Source organism: Lathamus discolor, chromosome 3, assembly GCF_037157495.1.
Source record: "Lathamus discolor isolate bLatDis1 chromosome 3, bLatDis1.hap1, whole genome shotgun sequence".
In the NCBI taxonomy this organism is placed as follows: domain Eukaryota; kingdom Metazoa; phylum Chordata; class Aves; order Psittaciformes; family Psittacidae; genus Lathamus; species Lathamus discolor.
Window position 1 is genome coordinate 38435341 of NC_088886.1, and position 25506 is coordinate 38460846.

Below are 25506 nucleotides of genomic sequence, written 5' to 3' on the forward strand. Positions count from 1 at the left end.
TATATTGGTCCTTATTTTATCAATTCCATTTTATTTATAACACTTCATAATGTATCATTAGATATAGTGTGTTCTGTAAAAATTACAAATATATGGTAACACCTCCATACAGCACTTGTCAGTTAAACTTTCATGAGAACAAGAAAGCCAACCACACGTGCTTAATTACAAAGAACAATCACTGACAGAGTTCTAGTGCACAGTAATGGTCCAAAGCAATAATGCACACTACATCCCTACTGCAGTTACAGGTCATAACTAGGGAACAATATTGTTATTACAAACAGAGAAATATGATTTGATACTTGGCCTGGGAGACTGAATAAATAGAAAAGGCTGCTAGGCCAAGTGCCTTTACTTTGGAAATGCTGGCAACACTTATTCAGAAAAAGTCATACCATTTATTGATTTTATTTTTTTTTTCATATCCTTCCAGGCAATAAAGCTCATTCTCTTATGCACTGCAACAGAAATACAAAAAAAGGGGGGAACGCAATTCAAACAACTGCTATGAGATTAGAAGACCAAAGCAGCAAACTGCATAGCTCAGATTACTTGCAAAGCGGAAGGAACATAGGTAGCACTGAGTAGTTGAATGCAAACTAATTAAAAACATTTCTTGTTATCTGCCTCTCATAAGCCTTACTTTGCAAAGAGTTTTCACTGGAAATGAAATAATCCTGATAACCTGAAAGAGAGATCTTTTTTTTTTTGTTTGTTTATGAGCATTTTGGGTGTGCTATTGGGACGCTTTCAGAGTTTGCATTGCTTTACCTTTTAAGCAAGTACAAAACCATGTCAAAGCTTGACAGATTGCTCTTAACACTAAGTTTTTTCACCAAATATTGTCAGATGCTGTAAATGAGATTACCAACCCAAATTCAAAGCAGCTGTTACCACAATCTCCCTCTATAATGGCTGAACAAATAGTACATCCCTTAAAACATCTCAGATTCCAGGAACAGAATTGCTCAGCTGGTTTTCTACGACTGTAATACAGCCTGTCTCCACAAACAGCTGATACCTCTAACCTTCAAGTTCAGTGCTCAGACTTAAAGAATCTTCATTGAAACAGAGAACATGAAAGGACGATACCTGGGTTACTGTGGCAGAGGTTTTTACTCTTCAAACATCGAGACAATTACTGTGAAGACAAGATCTTTGAGAGAACCTAAAGTTTTCCCTGATTAAAAACAAAAACAAAACCAAAAGACCCTCACACCTAGAAGCCAACCACATAAAGAAAATACATAAACCAACCACAGAAAAGAAAAACATCCTTAGAGCTTATATAAGCCACAAACAAATATAATTTGCTCCTTAATTATTGCAAAAATTGCATTTTGTTTCTCCACTTCAGAGGAACAGTCAAGCCCCAAATATACAACTACTTCTATCAGATAACCCGCAGTGCTGACAAACCAAAATAGCTTCCGTCGTCCAAAGTTAAACTATAAAGTCAATCAGCACCTGACAACTTGCAGTCTACACCAGCATTAAGTCAATTGGGTGAGCAGTGGAGTTCCAGCCAAGGCAGTAAACTGGCATCAGCTGCAGTCTGCTAGGACACTCAGCTGCAGAGACAAGCTATAATAAGAGTTATTAATTCTAACCATACCCCCAAAAGGACATCTGACACCACTATAAAACAAAAATCCTAAATTACAATATATACCCTCAAAAACTACCAGGAAACCAACTTAGTACCTTCTGCTGGCCACAGACAACTATAAAAGGCCCTATAGTTACTAGAGAACAAAAAATTCTGAGTTGGTGCTTTTCTCAGAAACGAGCATCAGGGCAGAACAGACACTGAATCTCCCTGCTGCTGCAGAAAACAAAGAAAAACATGCCAGAAGCCAACATATTTACACAGCCAAAAGGTTCAGTTTGTGTTGTACCATTTCACTTCCTACACATCTATAACCTAAGGACAGGTGAGCTTCCTTGGCCAACGAGATCTTTTCTTTCCCATACTTCTCACCTCAAAAGAAAATAAATACATAAATAAACGACACAGAGGAAGAAAGCTGAGAGCTTGGGAGGCCTGAGGAAGCCTCATACAAAAACACAACGTAAGACATCCTACTCAGCCTCATTTTCCTGGAGCACACACAAGGCAGAGAGAAATTACACTAACCCTTTTTGTTCCTACATGAATTAGGAACTGCAGGTTCCTAATTCACTCTCACTGGGGTCTATAACAGAATATTCCGCAGACAAATTGTGCAGTAATTGCAAACAGCAACTGCATCAAAGATCTCTGTCTTCCCTGTGCAATCAAGTATGTTGTTTTGCAAAGCCTCTTAACAAATGATGCTGATACAGTCTCAGTCTTCAAAATGACAAACTGTAAAGGGGAAAAGCTTCTCAGATCCATATTCTCTGCACAGATATAACTTTGATCGCTATTTGATTAAACTGAAAAAACACACTGTCCCCCCCTCAAAAAAGTTTATGAAGCATAGATTATATCAGCACCATCCTAGGTACATTTCATTTTGTAGTCTAATAATGATTGAAGAAACCCCTGTAGAAAGCCTAGCCATCATTCCCTGGGCTCAGAGGAAAACACACTGATGTCATAAAATGTTTCTATTATCCATTTGTACTTTTTGTCCTAATTACCTTGGAAATGACCCAAACAAGGCATTTTGTTTTCAAATTTAGCATAAGTAGTTTCGTAAGTTATCAGAATATAAAGATAAATTGCTTGCTTCCGAAAAATAAAAAATTCTGGGCACTTCTCTGCTCTTTCTACAGCTATCTCATATTGATCCTTGTTCTAAAAGGACAGTAAATCAGGCAATACGCTAATAGAGCACTGCTACATACTCCAATGTAATTTAAGATGTGCTCCTACAAAAATTCCAGAAAACCTCTCATGCACCCCATATTGGGTGCTCAGGATCCTTTCCCTGCTTTTCTACTTCAATATAAAAAAGCAATTTTGGCTGGAACATCCAGGCTTCTCCTCCAGTCTTTTAAAGTAACAAAACACAGAACCGTAGAAATATTTAGGTTGGAAAAGACCTTTAAGATCAAGTCCAACCATAAACCTAACACTGCCAAATCCACCACTATTTGAACCAAATGGGTTAAATGGGTAAATGGGTTAAATGCATCTTGCTTGTACTTATCACCTGTACTGCAGCCATCTCAGGCATTCTGCTCACACTGAATACTACTGACTGCTGAAAACATCCACAAGAGGAGACAAATGCCCCATGTGGTTTAGTAAAATGAGGAATGTATCCCAAAAAAAGGGGATATGGCTTTAAACAAAGGGAAATGGCTTTAAACTGAAAGAAGGTAAATTTAGATTAAGTATTAGGAAAAACCATTCACTGTGAGAGGGGTGAGGCACCGGCACAGAGAAGTTGTAGCTGCCCCACTCCTGGCAGTGTTCAATGCCAGGTTGAACAGGGAGGGCTTGGAGCAACCCAGTCTAGTGGAAGGTGTCCCTTCCTGTAGCAGGGGGGTTGGAACTAGACAACCTTTAAGGTCCCAACCCAAACCATTCTACGATTCTATGAAAATGAGTGGAAGATGCCACTCAGCAGTCTAAGTAATGTAATGCAAATAAGAAAAAAACCCATGCAAATAGCTAATGTTGACTATTTACATAATCAATGCTATAATCATGGAGAGGTAGATATCTACATATCTATGACAGGTAAATATCACGATATCTGAGAGACTGAATAACTAATATTGTCAAGCCATAAAACAAGCATTAGACAATAACAGTTGTTAGATACCTCCATGAGCATGGGTGGAGGATGCTACTCTAGAAATTCCCACATAAGAGTTTCAGTGGGAACCCGTCACAGGGAAGTTCATGAAGTGACACTCCAATGTCTTTCTTTTTCAAACCAATCAAACAGGCAAAAGAAACATCAGAGTAAAGGCTGCAGAAGGTGAAGTTGCATATAACAGAGGTAATTACATAAATTGCCTTTTCTAAAATCTGTAAAAATAAGATCAACAATCCAAGTAATTTCAAGCAGAAACTATGTTGACAGCAGGTTTTGAAAGGCAGCTCATCATTCACCCATAGCAAATGCTTCCACTAAACTGCACTTTGAGCCACAAAGTAAGCCCAACAGGAACTTCTGACAATGGTAGTGTGAACAGCAAAATCCACCTTTTCATAGGAAATAGTCTTCATACTTTCCAGTACTCCACATTTTTTTCCCTTAAATTTGGTTATTATGTATTGAAAAAATATTTATATTAATCAACTGATGAAAGCTATTTAGCATACCTGAAATGAAGGGGAAAAAAGAATTGCAAATTATACCATCATTTAGTTCAAAATGTTCTTACATTCCAGAATTTTAAAGTACTAAGAATCATACTATTTAAAGATTTTCAGTAATTTCCACTAGTTTATATATCATGTTCTATAAAGCAAATTGATTCCCTGTTTTTATTATAGTTACATTGTTTGTCATTTCACTTACCCATGCTTTGCGCCACATATCTCTTTTTCTTTTCCTTTGCCCTTCTCTTTTATTTTTTCTTTCTCTCTGCCTTTACGCCGCTCTCTTTCACGAGACCCGCTATGAGTTCTCCTATGACTGGATCTTTCACTACTTCGACTATAAGAACGTTGACGAGGTCTTGATCGTGATCTACACAAAATCCATAGTATTAAAATTTAGCAGTCATACATTTTTCACTGTCACTGTATGTTAAATAGGTAATATAGTCCAACTTTTTAAACACATTTTCAAATCATTCAGTAATTTAATACTTTTAACAAAAACCTGCCAAATTATCAAAAGAAAAGAGAAATAGAAAGCATTGCTTCTACTCTGATGGAAGAATGCAAAACAAATTAGACCACACTATGTAGTATTCACCCATTAACAAAGTAATTTGGTATTACCAAAGTAATCTTTGGAGCTATTGGAGAAGGAAAGGAAGGAAATTTTTTCTTGAACATTAACCTTTAAATTCTTAAGTTCTGATGAATTTAGTTTGGAAAATAATCAAAGAATTTACAGACGCTACTAAGTGCTTGCATTTACACATTAAATACATTGCTACTAATCACAATGTTCCAACAAAAAAACAGAAAAAAAATGACATATCCAAACCCTTATATTTAGCCAGCAGAGCTGACACTTACACACACATTAATATCAAATTCAGATTTGAAGCACACTTTGCAGAAAACCTATAAATAGGCCAAGTAATTCAAGAATCTGCATGCGGTACAAGGATTTGTGCATGTATTCAGTTCTTGTTTACAAGTTCCTACATGGCTATAGGATACTCGGTTCTCCATCAAGTTATCCATTTCTCTGTAATAAAGGTATGTTGTTACTGATATACTTGAATGAAAAAAGGTCAAGTATAACAATATTACTGTTTCTACATGCATTCAAAAAAACCCTTTTAATTATTCCTTAATTTCCTTTAGACGGTTTTCTAAATTTTAATTCATAATTTATCATGGATCAATACAACTTTTCTATGGTACATGAGTAGCTATAGACCAGAAGTATTTAGGAAAAGAGCAGTTCAAGTTTACATTAGTTTCTGTTACAATGTACATCTTCACCAAAGTTCTGATGGCACTTCACTGAAAAGTTTCATTAAGTACTGAGAAAGGGGAGGGCATGAACAACATTTTTTAAAACAGCATAAAAAAAAAAAACGTATTTAGCACCTCAGGAGTGCAAAACTACAAAGGTCTTTAAAAGCAAAATCAAGTACAGGAGATCACTCAATTTAAAAAGCAACAACTGTTTAATAAAGCTCAACAATGGAATAGGCAAAAGAAAATACTACATCCAGATGAAGCCATAAATTACATTTATGAAGACAGGTGTTACTGAGGCTGGAATGTGTCCAGCGTACAGGGGTTAACATACCTATTCTTGCCATTTAGCTTTTCAGACTAGTGCTAGGGGTCAGAACCTCAGTTTCATACTTCATTCAGCAGACGGCATCAGTGACACATATCTTTCCTATTATTGGTCAGACTATCAGCAGTAATACAATAGATAAAATTACCGCTTAAGTGCCAAATTATGCACTATAGAACATATTCTCTCTCAAAATGGATTTTATTATGTCATCACAAACTAAAAACCATCCATCTGTTCATCTAGTCCTCAGGTATAGAAAGTTTTGACCTAAAGAATATTCTGGATATTAGATATTCTGGATATTTGTTTGGCACAAAGACACTATTTTTATAAGCTTCATGATAAGGCAGGCACAGATTTACAGACCACTGCCCTACGGACATTCACTGTTCAAAGGTAAGCATGGTTTCTGAGAACTCTGCAGGTAAGACACAAAGTCAGAAACAGGAAAAAAAAAACAAAAAAAAAAAAAAAAAACAGAGAAAACCTCTACCCTCCCAAAAAAACCAAAAAGCCACCCCCCCCCAAAAAAAAAAATAAACCACCAACACCCCCCAAAAAAAAACCCAACAAACAACAACAACAAAAACCCCCTCTAGTAATATGATGCAAGGCCTTTCCTTTGTTAAGAGTGTAGTCATTCAAACATAAATAACTGAAGGATCTAAGATATTTACTGATAGGGAGCTTACTTTCAAGCTCAAATCTGAACTTGATTTCACACCTACCTTTCACAGGTGCAAATAACAGCAAATTCAGTTCAGATTAGCTGGATGCTTAAACCCTAGATTTCTGTTTGTTCGTATGTGTAAGGGGAACAAATGGTTGGTATAATTTGCATACAGACAAATAGCTTTCAAAAATTAAACGGGGACTTGTCGCATCAAATTGGTAATGTATTTACAACAGATTTGACAAACTGATAAACATTTCCTTACAGAAACTGTTACTGTTCTTTCATTTGCAAGCTTTTGTATCCATAAAATTCATTAGCCATGAGTGATCCTTAACCAGTGCTTATCCTTTGGGTTATACAATTACAGAAAACAGGCAATATAGCTTGTGTTCCCTGTCCCAGTCACGCAGGAGAGACAGGCAAATGACTATCACCGGGGTATTACAGTGAAGATCTTTACAAAAATGTTGAGTTCTACTCCACAGAAGCCATCTCTGCAGGACACATTAGTTCAGTCAATCCTTCAACTGCCAGAGCAGTTGATCTGGGCTGTGTATCAGCCCAGACCACAGATGCAGACAATCCAGGACTGGCTTCATGGAGAGACAGCCTCAGTTTGGTCAGACTTGTTATTTCAGATAACAAGTTTGCACACACAGAGTGGTCATCGGGGCACTTGGGGCGTGAAGTCCAGCTGCCTCCCTGGGCAGACCCCCAGCCTAACCCAAACTCATGGCAGTGCTGGGTTTTAGGGAATCTACAGAGGGAACAGTGAAGAAAAAAGATGCAGAGTGGATCTAGTGTATTCTGCTGCACCTGACTCAACTCGCAGAGCCTCTTCTATCCATTTGCCCTGCAGTAGCTAAGCTATACATAGGGTTTATTTGTACAGTACAGGACAGAGTGGCCAAGACAGGAGCACTGAGGGACAGAGAAGCACATCCTACTGCAGCCTCTTGACATAGCACCAGGTAAACACCAGCCACACTGACCAGTGAGGGGTCTAAAGAGACATAGCCTCACCTCATCCAAAGATGAGCTTTCCTGGGTTTTCCATTATTGTACAAAGTTCTTTGCAGAGATTTAGTTTTTCATTATTTTCCCTTAATGCTGCAGAGCTACAGCCCTTCCAAATAAAACTAACTGCCTCCTAAGCTCATTGCATTTATATTTATTATAAACCATATTCATAAAGCACAGATAAAGCAACACAACTCCAGAAATAAAGATGTACTAACCCCAGTCATGAAGTGAATAAGGGAAACTGAGTCAGTGGAAAAAAGAATAGTCTAACATTAATGCTCCCTTCAATTCCTGACTGCTGCTGAAACTTAGATTCTGTTAATCTGTTTCTGAACTGGGGTAACCACTGTGTTTCCAATGCTATACAGCAATGCGTATTTTTGCAAAAGCTTATTATATTAACATGTCATTCACGATCTATCAAAAGTCATAGTACCAGACAACTAGTAGAAAAACCACCAGGCAACCACAACACACAGCTTTATTAACAAATTTAAACTGAACCTCAACTGTTTAAGTCTTCTGCTAATCTGAAGGGAAAAAAATCTTGAGGACTTCTGACACAAGCAGCAGCACTAAAATTTTAAAATATGTATTTGTTAAATAGGTAAGTAACAGCTTTGAATGAGTTAGGACACATTATGTAGTTTTTCCACATTTTGATGGAACAAAGGAAGCACAGAGACTAAATAAGATAACAGACACAAGTTGACAAAAAAAACCCAAACTTTGCAGTATAATTCTCTAGAACAATTTCACCTTACATGATAAAATAAGTTCTGCCTCCAGTACTAAAACTGAACTGGAATTAACAGGAAGTGATAAATAAACCATGTAAGAACTGCTGAGCTTAAGCAGGTCAGACCACAATCTTCTGGATCTCTCCTAGTGTGTGCACCCTTAAAGCTCTCCGTTCCCACGAAGTTGTACAGGCAATGATGATTAGCTACAATTGAAGCAAAAGCCACAATTACACACTAAGCAAATACTGCATCATTTCCAGAACGCATGAAACCATATCTCTTTAGGTCATGAAAATGTCCAAGCACTGAAACGTACAGAGACTCTGTAGGGCAAGTCTCACAGAGACAAGTGGGAACTGCAAAACACCTTAGAAAATAAAAAGGCAATGGGTTTTGCCAAAAGTCAGGTAGGAAGGGACTAACCCAAAGAATAACCAGAGAAAAGAAACTCTCTGTATATTTTAAAAGGTGTAAGATGTAATCTTAAAGAGGAAAGAGAAGACAAGCAACTTAAACATGAGATCAAAAATGAAACTACTGATTCAGTAAAGTTCTGAAAACTTCAATGAAGCTTAACAGATTAGATTCATAGCAAAAAGGAAGTAAAAGCTATGCAATAAAATATACTGAGAGGCCAGAAATACGTGTTTAGAAAGCAAGGAAATTATACAAAAACATATACAAAATACAAAGAAGGAAAAGCACAGTTTCTCAAAAAGAATGCAAAAGGCTCTGCTGTGTTTGTATACAGGCTAGTATTCTTTTGAGGGATTTTATTTATTGGTAAGCACTCCCTAAACAAACTGCCACTTATATTCTCCCTCTTACAACTGCTCTAAGACCTCAGTATCTAAACCCTGCCTAATTTCCTCCAGTTCTGAGGGAAACTCCAACCTCTATTACATCCCAGGCTAATTAAACCCACCTGTTAATGCAATTCAAGACGGATTCTGCAACACCAAGCACAAGCTTCAACGAACCAGATGACAAGAGGACTATTCAAAGAAGAAGCCACAATTCCCCACTTAGCTTGATCTTGTTGAAAACCACCACCTAACAGTAAGTGACTGTGTGAACAGATACTATTCTGCAGACATCAGGATAGAATTAAGACACTATTTAAAGTGATTCTGGAATGTTCTAAGCTTCAAGACTCTGACTTTGCAATCCAAATAGCTTTCTGTAATTTCTATGCTGTTTCTTCCCCTTCTTTTTAAGGAGGTAACACTCAATCCCTAACATCCACTTTTCTGTGGCAACTGCAGAATTTGAACAATGAAACATCAGAAATCATGTTTTGACAACTTCAGGGAAGGCAGTTCCCACCTTTCCCTAGTACACCAAGGCTAGAGGTAAATAAAAAATTAAGACCATCACCAACAAGAAAAATGATGCTTCAAATTGTCTAAAACGCACTCGGTTTTCGGTGCAACTCAGGCTGGGTGCACAGGGTAGAGCCTCTCTTTAGCAGAAGACGACCAAAGGCCAAGCTCAGACCCCTGGGCCATTACCAGCACCTTCACAGAGCCTGGCTTAAGCACTTGGAAAAGCTGCACTTATTGTCACAGAACTTAAATTTACAGTACAGTACCACATTAATAAGATAGTTGTCTTTTTTCTTTGCCTGTAAGCCCAAAATCCTAAAATATTAGTTTTAAGAACATTTTATGCAAACTTCCATAAAGCTTATATTAAAATCAAAACAGGCTCTTGACAGTGGAAGATGATTTCATAAACTGAGAATTAAAGTATACTAAATTTGCTCCTCTGTTTTCACTTGTAGCATGAATGAATTCACCTGTACATTACTATGAATTACTATTAAAATATCCTGTGATGCATACAGAACGGGAAACAGATATAAGTTCATGAAATGGAGCTACAAGAAGTCATCTGTGCCAAGAATTCGTCGGTAAAAAAGAACAAATGTCCACAGATCAAGCAATAGAAAAAGGATTTTTCTATCTTATCACTGTTGAAAACTAAAACCAATCCTAATTACTCATATTAAAGCAAGTCCTAAAGTGTTCAAGTTATAGAACTACTGGAGGGGAAAAAAAAATACCAAGCTGAAGATTAGACTGCCAGCATGCACACCCCCTTCCCCCAAATCAATGCACACAAAACACCCACCCACCATGCCAAAGGTTAAGTCATTTAGTCAAGTTCAAAGATCTTCAAAGAGTTCTTAGATCCAGATAAGCCCATATGTTACCAAAATTCTGTGAAAAGCTATTACTTTCCAATCTGCTTTTCATGTCTAAGTTACAGAACACACAGATGCTTGGCATCACTCAGTCTCCCTAAATTCTCACACCAGATAATCAAGGCTCACCAATAACTTTCCTATCTAAAATCCTAAGAAATGTCTTTATTCCATCAACACTTAGTCCACTTGTAAAAATTGAAAGTATCCATAAAAGCCCATTCAGTTACTGCACAATAAGTGTTAATTTGCTAATTTCTTCACAGGTAATCAATTAAAATGTAAAATATTGGATAAAATTAGTTGCACTAAATTTAACAGCTGCTCCATAAGCATAATTAGTTTCACAAGGGCCATATGTATTCTGAACAGAGACAGAGTTGAAACAAATAAGCGGATTTTAAAACAAGTTTGAGGAAATCTGCATTTAATTAGCAGGTGGGCACTACAACTGCATAATGTTTTTATACATTTATATTTATGAAGTGACAGAAGATCTAAAGGCTTTTTAAAATGGCGTTTATTGTTTGAATGGGAACTGTTTTGCTGCATGCTAAAGTGATTTAAATCCTTATAGCTCTGCTTTGAAAAAATCATAAATGGTGAAAGAAAACATGTGGAAAACTGTAAAACTAGAAAGAATTTGCGACAAAAAGCAGATACGCATACCATAACCAAAAGGAAACTACACTTAATTAAATGTACACTACATCTGGAATATCAGCCTAATAAAATGTGAAACTATTAATTTTCATTGTTCTAAAGGAAATGAGGTCAGTGTCGTTTAGTATTTCCCCAATTATATTGCACTAAAGCATTGAGCTATATCTTATAGGTACAATCTAATCTTTTCAAAACACGACAATTTGAAAACAGTCACTGAGATTGACTTTTTGAAATGGAAAGAGGAATTGGAGCACAAACCCAAGATAGCTCAGTAGAAAGCAAGCGCTCTTTCAGTGAAGGTAAACTAAGCTATTCCATTGGCAAACAGCAACCACTATTCAAAGCAAAGTTTCTGAGACGTCAAGTTCTTCCCTAGCATTCTTCTAAGTATCTCTTGGCTGATATGATCCTTATTAGATTATTATTAGCTCAAGAGCTGCAGCAAAACCCAAATTATTCATGCCTCTTTAATAATTTAGCAATAAATCAAAAGTCTGGGAAAGAACAATGAAACAATTGCACTGCATCAAACCTGGATATTCATATTGGTAATAAAGACACAGAGCAAGCACACAACTAATTGCAGCAAAATGATATGTTCTCTTTCAAAGCATATTAAGAGAAATTGTCTAACTTGACTTCAACACCAGGAAAAAAGAGCATGGTACAAGTTTTTGGGGAAGGGAAAATAATTTCAAGCACCAATTGCCATTGTTCAGAGTGCATAAATTATTAATTCTATATATATCTTTAATGTGAATATGGCTACCTCTATAAAACATTTAAGGTCACTATTATGCATGCATTTTAAGAAGTTAAATATAGATAATATGTATGATAACATGTTTTGTTTATTTATTGTTAAATGCAAGGTGAGTGAAAATGAAACTAGGCAGCAGCAGAGTCAGCCTTTAAGTCTGAAATTACACTGGGCCTAAGAGGAAAAAGACGTTGTTTCAAGCCAGTAGTTTAGACAGTTGGTAAGTGAACAAAACAAAAGTGAACAAATAGAGGATATTAAAGATAGTAATAATGCCCGTGAAAAATCAAGATGAAATATAAACAATAAACAATCAAGAACCCTGTTTGCAGAACTGAGAAAATGGATTTGCCAGATACAGGCATCAACTTAGTTCAACAACAAACAATCCTCCACCATTAAATTACGTTAATTACACAAACATTTGAGGAAATAATAGTCAAAATTCCAGCAAGCTGTAATCAAAAAAAAAGTAGTTACTGAAAACTTGGCATGAACAGTGCATAAATGCAGCTGGACAGAAGAACAGGTGGACAAGACACTACTTTAAGTCTGTTTATTCCCAGTCTGTTACAACTCTAGGTCTCCCAACTACTACCTTCTGGTCTACCCCTCCTCACTTTCAAAGTGCTGCCTTCGCCACAACACCCTGACTGTCCTACAGACTGCCTACAGCAGCTGAAAGACAAGCTCCAGGGCCAATGACAATGTTATCTCCAGTTCAGCATGCCCACATCACACAAAGGTGTTGGAAAACCTACAGGAGATCCACACTTGGGTGAAAAAGAACCAACTCCAGAAATATATAAAATTTACTTAAATTGAACTTTTGTGTCAGCAGTCCTTTTCTCAGAGACTTGCTTCTCATGGAAATTGAGCAGAACTACTTGCCTAAGGAATACAAGATAGAAGAGAAGCTGCCTACAACCCTACCAGCTGCAGGAGCACTTCAACTTTCTGAGCCTAAACTCGGAAAACAAAAACCAGAAAACAGACCAGAAATGTAAATCATAGATTAAACAGCTGTTACTCAAGCCTGGAGAGAAGCCATTTGTTTTTTGTTGATGTGCTTTTACAAAATGCCTGATGAAGCTAGTTACACTAACTATAACTTGCTTCCTTCATCGAATGACTCACTTGAGGAGCAATTCCTTGCATGCAAAAGTGTGATCTTCTTGGAAGGCCAGATGCGCATTACAGATACATAAGTACATAAACTAACTGCACTTTTATTAGATACGTATTATTTTTGCATTTGGCACAGAAAACTATATATACATATACATACTATTTTTCAACAGGCTTTTTTTGTGCAGAGGCAGGATTGCAGGAGCAGCTGTGGCCAAACTAAGTGTAATGAAGTGTGCTGGCTGGGATTTGGGAAGGGAGAACAGCTGTGTGAACAGCTCCTATGATCTACTGGAATTGCAAACTGCTCCACTCGTTAGTGGGGGCAGGAGGAAATTCTCTCCCCACTCTATTCCTTTAGCTTACACAGAGGTCACTAATTGCCCTAGATACAACTGGTCTAAAGGAGCTGAGGATCTTTGGCTTCATCCTTAACAGGGCAGTAGAAGAAACAGGTTGCATCATTCAGTTCTTTTATTAATCTGTATGAAGGATCTGAATTGCCTCTCTTTGCTAAGATTTCACCTCAAATTAGGATCACCAGTGTAAGAACACATCTGTTTTTACATTATATTAATTCCTCTTGCATCTTTCTTAAAGGCTGCCTCAAAACAAGACTTATTTTCTAACCACACATTCACGTAACCATCTTGTGACTGAGTGGAAAAAGCCAGAATTCTAATGGCCTTTAGGTAATAAAATAACAAAGAAACAGAAGTTAGTATGCTGCCTTGGCTATTAAATAAACTAAGAAAAAAGCCACCTCTCCAATTCCCCGTCATTCATTTCTCATTCAGAGCAGTTCTAGCAGTTTTGAAATTCTAGAGTTAAAGCATAAAATCACATACACCTACATTAATGTATGCAATACCCAGCTGCATGTATACTATATGTAAACTTCCATATAAGCCCAAAGTTAAAAAGTGAAATTATTATTATTTCAGTATTGTTAACAAAACAAAAAAAGCTCAAATGACTTAAGACTATCCAGCTTGTCTTCCACTCATACAAGAGCTACTCAACTGCAAGGAGAGGCAAAAGTTTAGTGTGCCACACTATAAAGATACCAGCAAGAAGGATTTCTTCCTCTCCTAACCAAATTCCAGAACTGCACTGTTAAGGTCGAAGAAAAAACAACCAGGATTAAAAAGAAAATAAAAAAACCCCTAAAAAATAAATAAATAAAACAGAAGAAAGAGGCTGTACGAAACTTCTGTTCCCTTGGATTGTATAATCCTGTAAGAAAGACATTCTATGTCTTTTTTACATTACTTTTAATAAAAATAATAGGAAAACTTGACTTCTACATGAACAAATAAGGTAACATTCTATTAGCAAGTAAATTTCTCAGAGTTTGTAATTAATTTATATATACACATGCAGTTATTCTGTTCTTGATACATCTGGAATCTATTTAAAAAAAGGATCCAGATTACTTTCAGGACTCTCAATAAATACACCAAATTATTCTCTTCTACATCATGCAGGCATTAGTGACTCTGCATCTGCTATGACAGGAAGATCTGGATGTATCATCACACAGAAATGAAAAAGGGTCAAATTAATTTTCCAGATGGAATCACTATCCAGGTGAGTATTTGTTGTAAATTTGACAACACCTCCAATATTATGGTAAAATGTTAAGGAACATAAATGAGTGATTTCAGGGTTGAATTTTTCACTTTCCTGGTGCCTGAGTTCAAATTAGCTACAGGTAAGCACTTCTCTTCTGTCTCTCTTTGATAAGACCACTGGTTTATTTTTTGTAATTGTAAAACATTTAAGATTGCAGCCCCAATCATGGTTCAAGCTTAAATATACTACAATATTTACATACAGTTACATCCAGAAAGAGATACTGGACAGCTGAATGAAATAACCTAAACAGATGCTTGAAATCAGCTTACACCATGGGACAATAACTATTCTCATAAACCGAAATAAAAAACATATAAGCAAACCAAAACAAAACACATCAAACAAAAACCACCAACCCAGAGCATCATGGCACCATCGTCATCAACACGAGACACTCAAACCACTAAGAAGTACCAGCATGGATCCAAAACTGAACCAACAGCAAAAAAACTGTATCAGTATTTCCCTTTCTTCAACACTGCAGCAAGTTGCAGTACCATTTAAAGGGCAAAACAATAACTGCTTAAAGACAAGATTAAAACATATGCCCAACTGGCAACATTCAGACTTCTAATGCTTCTCTAATGCTAAGGGTGAGTAACAATGCATCCTAACTAACCCCTAATTATCACCCCTCTGAATAAGTGGGTGATAATTGACTTGGAATTAAGGTTAAAGTTGCAATCTAAAGCACTTTTGCAGCCTGCAGCTAGAAAGCTGTTGATACACTCTGATTTTAGCAAACGCTTGTTCATTGGTCTAGTAGATAGGACAATCAAAGGCATAAGGTGTGAAAAAATGCAGATACTTTGTCCTTATCCTGTAAATCAGATACAATTAAGGACCCCATCAGAACAGGTTGTTGTCTCTCAGTGAGAGCCTTACAACACCACTGATGTGCACACTGTGAACAGTTTTATAACTAACATGATAGCTACACGGATGTGATTCCCACTTCTTTATTACATCAAAGAAAAATATACCCATCAGTAGCTACAGTTTTGACTAACACCAGAATTTCCAATAAAACCAATCAGGAAGTTCAAAGGCAGATTAAAACTGTTGTTCCACTCTAAAATGTATTTCCTAGGAGTAGTTTTGATAATCTATGGAGCAACATTTCCATTACCTTTATGTATCTGACAGGACTTCATAAAATAAAGTTCCTAATGAGCATCAGGAAGAAAGGCTATTTGTATTTTACATAGTTTTTCTGTCTTGAATATATATTTACAGAAGTGACTTCTTCTTAAAGATTCCGATTACAAAAGTCTCCAAATTAAAACAATTTACAAAATTAAAAAATTGTGCAGCTTTCCCTAAGGATTAGTTTATATTTTAGTTCAAGCTACCACAACTCATTTGCTTTAATCTCTTACCTGTTATTTGAACTAATGTTTCGTGAATCAGTGACATTTTTTTCTTTTTAAAGATCAATATTTTCAGTGAGTCCTACACTTTAAGCATAATCTGAACAATTATTTTTAAAATTTATGCTTTAACATTAAATTACTAGAACCACATATTCTGTGGCAAAAATGACAAAGCTGACCTTTATTTTATTAGCCTACAATTTGCTCACCAGTGTTTTCTTAAGCTATGTGAATGGCTTATGTACGCTGACAACATCCCACAGATGGTTATGATTATGTTCAACAGGACAACACACTCACTGAAAACTTTCACAGACGCTTACCTAATGGGATGTCATATTAAATCTGACATTGTAAGATAAAATAACTACACACTAATTACAGCATCTCAAAAAGGTCATTTTCAAATGATAGTCACAGCATTTCTAATGTAATTATTGAATGAGTTTTCAAACAAGTGAGATTATTACACAGCTTGCTTCTGCCTGAAGATGTCCTTGAATATACATAGCTGTCAACATCTTGGAAATAGATGCCCCTAAATGCAAAACTCCGGTAAACGTCAGAATTCGATTTGACTACTACTTGCTTCCTCTCTTAATGCTTAATGACTAATTCCTCAGAGATACCCTTAAAAGCCCTAAAATGTTGTCCTTGGATAGAAACTTTCACTCAGCAATCAATCGGGAGCAAATTAGATGATTGTGTTGAAATGTACTGCGTTGTTTTAAGCTAACAAATGAATGAAGAAAGGTAGTATATCGGAACATATGCTACTACACTGAAGTTGCTAAAAGGGTCTGTTGGAAGAATATTTGGTTTCCAGTGAAGCTAATATGCTATAAGAAGGGACAGTGATGAAAGAATACCAAGTCATACGGAAATCCAAATATAGTGACAGACACAATTATTTTACTAATTGCTAATGAATACAGTCAAGTGGCTTCAAAAAGCAAAACTTTGCTTGGACTACTTCAGGTTTTGACCTCTGCATGAGCAAATGCATTTCAAACTGAAGCCCACCAAAATTGATTAACGGCGCCAGCCAAGGCCAGCGTGTAGTTGAAGCTTTTTTCCATCCATCACATGGCCCCAAGGATAGTTAAATGAACCTTAAAATGGCTACAAACAGCTCAATGACTACACAGACTCCTGCCAATTAGAAATAATTAGGCAGTCATTTTGGTGGTAAGTCTTTTTAAGTGCATACATAATGATGCAATGATGCTTATTAGCGATCTCATATGAGCTATGCTCAAACAGCCTGGAATAATTATGCAACTATCACAAAGCCTTGCACATCTCTGTACTTCACCTTAATGCATTTAAAAATCCACTTCATTACCTCCAGTAATTAATCCTCCATTAATTGCAGGAAAAGCCCAGTTTACCGTGCTTCGTTTCTAATTATCTTATAAATAGTTATGGTTCTAATTAATGTGTTCATTAAACTGAATATCTTTCTCAAAGCCATGCTCAGAGCAAAGGTTCCACTTTTGAGAGAAAAAGCCTAACTAGCCATAAGGTGAGGCCATTTTGGTTGTATTTGCTTTTATTTTAGTATATTCAACCTCCTAATTGGCATTTAAAATCTAATTTGGAAGAACTTCAAGAAGACTATATAGTAGGAAAATAGGAAAAGGATTTTCTTTTTTTTTTTTTTTTTTACCCACTTTCCAATCAAGAAGCTTAGCGCTTTAACAGGCAAACTTTCAGTATATCTTTTTGACATAGACTGGTAACAGACTTTTAGTGCTATGCCACTGATTAATTTAAATTCTATTACAATTTATCTTACCCCTGTTATGTTTCCATATAGAAGTACAAAAAACTATAGAAGAAAAATAGATATCTAATGCTATATGCATAATAAAATGAAACACTACTGGCTTTGCCTTCATTTCTAGGATACAAATCAGAGGTATAGAATTAAAAACCAAAATAAAATCTGTTATTCAAGCTGAGCATAATATAACCCTTTAAAGTCCATGAGAATTTGTCAATTTGCCTTACTAGGAGTTGATATGATCCTATGAAAACAGCAACTGGAAAATACCTTCAAATAATATTTATGGAAAAGGAAACTCCATATTGGTGGCATGTTTCATAGTATTTTGGACATATGCACGTAAGTATCCATAAGAAAAGTAAAGATTCTAAACAAAAAAAAAAAAAAACCACTACGAAAGTACAATCAAAATATTTCTTCCAGTTAATACGAAAATATAGAGACTAGCTCCCCATCTTTTCCTACATTTTAATATTTTCTAAATATACATTATAATCAAACACATCTCTCTCCAGTTACACTATGTAAAAATGAAAATTTTTGTATTTCCTTATCTGAGCATATTTAACATAAATTATATATTGCTCAGTGTCTAGGTTTGGCTTAACCTATGATACTCAGTTACTCAAAACAGTGTCTTAACAGTAAAAGGTTAAAACCTCTACATTATTATTAAAAAAGAATTTTTATTTATTTATTTATTTATTGTGATATTTTCCTTCCTATAACGTCACACTTCAGTAGAATCTGGAATCGCTGAAGTTCAGTTTGGTCATCAACAGGACCAAAGATTTTTTTATACCAATAAATCTATATTAGGACGAGATGAAATGTTATCACTTAAACAGATTCTAGCTCTGGCATTTCAGGGAGACACAGTGCCTTGCCTTATAAACTGGCAACATTCCCTGCTTGCAGTGCTTTACACTAGCTTGAAAACTGCCTCTCACCTGATCAAAATGAACAACCCAGGCTAGACCCTTTTTCCCCCTAATACATACTCAGCCATATGTGAGCATCTCACCCTGATCTCTTGCTCCTCACTAGAGGAGAGAATGCTTTCAGGCAGATCAGCACACTGAACCATCCTGAAGCATAGATGTGGGAGGAAGACAACAGGCACTAAAGGATGAAGGGACAGCCAGGAAAGTGACACAGTACCCCAACTTTAATTAGCTCAATCTGGCAAGAACTCACTCCCAAAGCACACTTTGGGTCCCCAGGTCCTGGCTCCCACCAAGTTCTGGACCGCCTTTCACCCACAGAGGCAAGATATAACCCAAAGCACACTCTGGGAGTAGTATCATCAGAAAAATGGCAGCTGCCTATCTGCATCTTGAAATACAATTGATTTATATGGGATAAAATTTGTTTGTGCAAAGGTACCAAAAATACTATATGCCGCAGCTATTGTCATACTATTCACAGAGACAGCATCACCCTGATACTCAGCAAAGGCTTCAGCTGAAATCTTGGCCAAAAGCAGTGATCAAAAATTCCAGGGCATGTTGCCAATTTACACAAAAGTATGATCATCTCTAAAACCCAAAACAACAATTCTCTAAAGCAAGAGTCAGCAACTACCATCTCTGCCAGGAAGATGGATTTTGAAAGCATACAGCACAGCTAGGAGCAAAGAACCACACCACCTTGAGGAAAAATAGCTAAAGCAGGCAGCAGTTCCCAGGTCCTGGCTCCCACCAAGTTTTGGACCACCTTCCACCACACAGGCACAACGTTACGGATGAACAGTATCTTATCTCTCTGGTAAGACTGATTTTTCCCAGGACCCAATATATTTATAGCAAAACTTTTAACTTCCAGTTTGAAAGAAATAAAGCATTAGGCACAGCATACTTGAAATATTGATGATCCCTGATCCAAGGTGGCTAGTTATTAAGTCTTGTTATAACCACCCCTCATGTAACTTGCATATAAGAACACAAAAGTAACATACAAAGATAATTGAGAAGGACTATGGTTACAGTCTACTAATACATAAAGTAAGCATAGCAAGAAATCTGTGGAAGAAACTGTAATCCATCATTAAAACTATCATGAACAGGGAAACTGAATTAGGGTTGCACATGTAACTCTGGCACACAAAACCTCAGCAAGGCTGACTCAGGTACATGAAACAAAGTTCAGGTGGAACTGTTTTAACACATGGGGATGACAGCTACTTGTGTTCTACTGTTAGAGGGCAACTGTTCCTCCTGCTAGGGCTTTTTACATTCTGACGAGTCCCACAGAAAAGATACAGCAAAACCCTTTCAGCAGAAATACATGTTTTTTGCCTGCATCTTTAGATGCAATAACTGGATCTATTAGTTCTAGCAACAGATCTAGTAACTAGATTCTGTTACTGTCATATGTTACTAGAATTAGAAAGAATGAAAAACAGGAATAAAGTAAACAGCAAAATTTTTCTACTAAATTTTACAATTTTGTGTTTCATGTTTTTACAATCACATTCTAGAAACTAACTCCGAAAACAGCGGCAATTTACACAGCAAACAATGATGGTCTTATATTACCAATGCATCTTTAAGACATCCGCTATATGTTGGTTTCACAGTTGCCTCTAGAAACACGAGCTCTGCAAGAAAAATAATAAAAAAACCCATAACCGCTTCTATTTCACAGCCAGAGCTTCGGTAGCAGAGAAAAAAAAAGGATGAAAAAAATACCAAACTACATAGTGGTTTAGAATGCAGACACATTGAAATCAAACAGCCAATCCTGAGCAAAAGCGGAATCGCATTTTTCTTATTTTATGCCTTTTCTCAAGCAGGAAACTGAAGCATAAAAAAAAAAATCCAACCCCAAAAAATACCAACCTGCAAATACACCCTTTCTCAAAGGGAGAAATGAAAGGGTTTAGTAAAATAAGAAGCTATACTCATAGCACATTTTGTGTACACAACACCTGGACTGCCTTAGAAAAAAAGTTCACCTGCAATTAGACTCAATGCTTAGCTCTAAATGAACAACGCTTGTGCATTCATATCTTTTTTTAAACTTGTTGGGGGGTTTGGAGAGGCGGGGTGGTTTTTGTTTGTTTGTGTTAGGTTTTTGGGGTTTTTTTGTTTTTCTCTTATATACCAATGAAAAGCACCAAAGCAACTGTCACTAGCAGCTATCTGGCCTTCCTGATAACTTAAGGGCCCTTGGTGTCGCCTTCTGAAGTTTAATTTCCCAAAGCGATCAATTAGGTCTCGGTAATGTGCACACTGGTGGGTTATTGCTCCAGGATATCTTCAGTGACACTGCTTCACCTCTCCACTTTTTCCAGTATACTTCTGTAGACAAAATGTTTGGTTCCTTTTGAAAAAAAGTTATTACAGCTAAAAAATATGTTTAGATGCTACTGCTGATACAACCTGTAATGCAACAAGATTTTAAATAAAAACTGCAGGCTTTGATTTATTGGAAGAAAAAGAAGAAATATGATCTGATGTTACCATCCACAGAAAAACTAAAGATAACATGAGCAAACTCAATAATCTGAATTTCACTAGTTCTACAGTATCTTAATTAAATATACATTCTAATGGACCAAAGACTCTAAACTTCCCCACCAGTAAGAAGAGAAACAAACATGTAATATTTACACCAATTCCTTACATAATTACGTGGGTCTACAGCTAGCTGCACAGGAGTATCTTAATTTGTGTGGAAAGGACAGAAGAAAAAATATCCTAGGCAGCAGACTAAAACTTTAAAACAGCAGTCCAGTAATTCTAGTAGTTACTACCAGGAAAGAGAGGGAAAAAATAAAAAACAAAACAGAAAACCCCACAACAAAGACCAAAAACCACCAACCAAACCCATTTCAAAAGAAGTATTCTGATTAAATAGCATTGCTTGACTTCTCATAGGACTTTTATCTGCTTCTCTTATGAAAATTCTTGGATCCATTTCCAAGGAAGGTATTTCCAAAGCATTTTTATAGATTAAGACAGCTTTTCAACACTGTCTGACATTATGTGTCCAACCTTGTTCTTCACAGTTTTCTTGTCATTTTTGATTCTTACAGCAGAGATACAAAAAGAGACATGTTTGTACCTTCTCCTCCCATAGCTATCTCATGGCTCCAAGTCAATACTGCTGTTGCTACTCAGACTTCACTTCCTTATTCCTTCTACCTCCTTGCCATCAGACAATAAAATTCATTGTCTGATATCCATAGTATGGTCAACTCCAAAAGCCTTCATCCTCTTCCCTAAGTATTTCCTTTTCCCTGGAACAGCTACCGGCACCTATGTTAAAATTCTCCTATAGGCAAGACCTTTACTCTTCAACTGAAACCAACTTCAACTTTAACCCACAGATCTGCCTCATATTTAAATTCAGTCTCTCTTCATAACATTCTTAAAAATCGGTCTTCTAAACCCACACAAGTGCAATTCCTTTTTCCTTTCTTTTAACTTACTCTCCTCTACCCCTTCCTCCTCTCCCATAAACTCTCAATCTAATTTGCAAGCCCCCTCACAACTTTGCTCTTTATTTATCTGCCATTATCTCTTCCACTAGACACTGTTGCTGAAATTAATGTCTACACCAAAATGTACATCCCTTTTCATTTCCTCTCTCCTAAATCCCCTAATTTTCTTTTCCAGCCAATGCTGTTCTAGAAAATTCTCCCTGAAGTTGTTCATAATTAAAACTCTAATCAATAGTTTCTAGTGGATTACAGTGTAGTGTATGCTAACCAGGACAGACAGATACAGCCTATAACTGAAAGGAAGTTTTGAACCCGCATTAGTATAGATTATGTCTTGATTCAACACTTCTTATCAGCTGTAAGACCAGACAGGCCAGGGTTTTAATTTGAAAAGACACTAACCCATTAATACTACCACACTAAAATAATGTGATGCATGGAAAAGAGAGACTAACTGAAGACAGACTCATTTCTAGTCACCATTCCAAGTAACGCAAATACAAAAGCATTCAATGCTAATACTGTTTATATCTTTGATAAGTCTTACAAATGACATTTCACTTTGCAATATCTATTCCAGTAAAGTACTTCCTAGCAATGGTTTGGATTTATTTTTAAGATATTAAAACAGGAAATTTTTAAGGAAAAAAAAAAAAAAAAAACAAAAACCCACCACCAAAAAAACCTCAAAAAAAACGAAACAAAATAAATGAACAAACCCTCAGGCAAAAGATGACTGACCCATGCCAGTACTAAAACCTGAAACCTGCAAAAAGCCTCAGATCTTCTGTATACAGCAGCGCACTATAAAGAACACAAGTAAACAACTGATACATAGGAAGGCTTTACAGCTTGCCCAGCTTTGAGTAAGTGTCTGAATGAAGCTACGACCTTTCTGAGAACAGATCAAACCCAATGGCAAGAATCTCTAACTTCAGGGTAAGCACTGTCTGGTATTCTATTGGGGTCTGCAGCAGCAGTGTTGAAAACACAGCTAGAAAGGGGTGGTAGGGAATTCTTTTCTTGTAATCCCACTATCAGTGTGTCATAAACCAGGTATTGCAAATTACACTGTCTTCAGAGATCACTAAATTTGAGAACCTGTCTCTATTCAGTATGTACACCAACACAGCACTATATTAAAGAAAATAGTGCAGGTTTACTATTTTTTGCCTAATTACCCTTTCACATTGCATTTTTCTGCATGACTTCAGGACCTTATTTTTAAATATTACAAACTGTAAGTGCTAAACCAAAGAATTCTGGCAAGCTGTAAGGGTTCAATGTAAGTTAATTCTAGTTTACATCGCTAGCATAATGGCAACTTCAGTTAACAAGCCACTTTTCCATACCAAAACCCAAGTCTATTCCAAAGCCACCCATAAGAAGTATGTCACCCTGCAACTGGACTGCAGTGAGTTGTACACATTCCAATATTAGATCAATTAGATGGACAGAACTGTAAAAAAAAAAAAAAATTAGAAATAACCATGTACCCCCACTAAGAGGAAAAACAGCACCTATGCCAGGAAAAAACCCAACACGCTGATCAAACATTTCCTTCAGAGACAGTCCAAAGGCCTCAGTTCTCCAACCAGGACTACTTTACATGACATTTTCTCTTCTTAGATGTGTACAGATGTACTAGGTGTTACTGTGCCAATCTTTAAGTTAAGCTGTGTTAAAGATATTTTAAGGCAGCAGTTTTAACGTAAAAAGAAAAGCTAAAAACACTTGGCAGACAATAAAAACAAACTTGCATGTTTAAAGGCAATTATAGTGAAATACCCTATAATCACAGAACTGTATGAAATCAAGGAATAAAGGTTAACATGTTTTGGTTAGTTCTATTTAAAGCTATGTAAATTGGAATATTTGCTTTACGAGTCCTGATGTATTTTCATATACAATTAACTTGCTGAATTGCAGTGAAAACTCTAAAAATATTAGCAAGAATTTATCCACACAGAAATTATATGAAATTTGAGTTTTTCCATTCCAGAGAAGCATAATATTCTAATAAGAACTATCCTAATCTTCACCCAGCAATAATTTCAAGATGATATTATTATTCTCATTTCCTTGAATAATATCCATACTCCAGGGCCATTTTCCTTCTCATATTCAATATCATGCATGCTTGTATCAAGATTCCTTTCTTCATATCCTGTCACAGTATCAATCACTGCCTCCTGTCCACTCAATCCACTTTTGATTTATCAGCCGCCGTCTTTCTGGACTCCATAACTCGACCCAAACCATTTTAGCAAGACATTGACAAATAGCACCCAGTATCACATCAACCTGTTCCACTTAGTAAACTAAGAAACAGTAACTGTGACATCTCTGCATAAGTATTCCATTCTATTCCCTAGACTGATGTATATTAATGAGGAGATGGTATTTGAAATGCTTCTTCCACATCAGCATCTAATATGATCAAATTAGGAAATGGGATGATTTATTAAATTTCGTAGAGCTGAAATATTTCTTTATATCACTATATGTGTGGTTTCAGAAAGTGAGCTGTTGCTTTCAATTTTTCTACTGAGGATGTGCCTGCATTTCACAGACGAATTATTGTCTTTAAAAAGATTGCAAGAAGGCAAAATGTTATTAAGCAAATGCTCAGTAAAACAAACTAAATCGGTTTTAAAATTCCTAATTTAATGTAAATCTTGGTTGTTTTGCTGAAATTCAGTTTGTGATCTTATTAAGTCCTATTTGCATTGTACTATCTTGCTGTAGGACAGCTTTAAATTTATAGCATTACTAGGAAGCCCCACTTTTTTTGACTCAAAAAAATGCATCTAAAATAAAATATTTATAATATGCACAAGTTTGCTTATCTTCTAAAATAAAGTAAAAATCAGTTTAGATTACAAACAATAGCTGCTCAAAATATTTTTAAGAAGTCATAAAAAAATTAAGTTTTCAAATTAAAACTTGGTATTTCAGTATTTTATTCATTTGGGCATCTGTAAATTATTCACTAAAAAAATAACCTAGACTAGAGAAGTTATTTTAAAAAAAAATTACATTACAGCCACATATACTGTTACCAATATTTTCATTACCTTGAAAAACAAACTACCTTAATTTCAGGGGGGACTGGGAGAAGACATTAGATTCAGAATTTGTGCTATTTGCATGACTTACACCCCAAAAAAAAAAA

The 25506-nt window shown here is 36.1% G+C and overlaps 1 protein-coding gene across 4 annotated transcripts in view; it reads right to left on the reverse strand.

Annotated features, from left to right (window-relative positions):
* The window catches only part of RSRC1 (arginine and serine rich coiled-coil 1), a 172177-nt gene that overhangs the window by 134653 nt on the left and 12018 nt on the right, over positions 1 to 25506 (reverse strand). For 3 of the 4 annotated variants that reach the window (XM_065674694.1, XM_065674696.1, XM_065674697.1), the window contains one exon: positions 4467 to 4637. The exons of the other annotated variant lie outside the window; for it this stretch is intronic. In XM_065674694.1, the coding sequence (XP_065530766.1) occupies positions 4467 to 4637 (171 nt within the window). The remainder of the gene's footprint in view (positions 1 to 4466; positions 4638 to 25506) is intronic. 4 annotated transcript variants of the gene reach the window in all.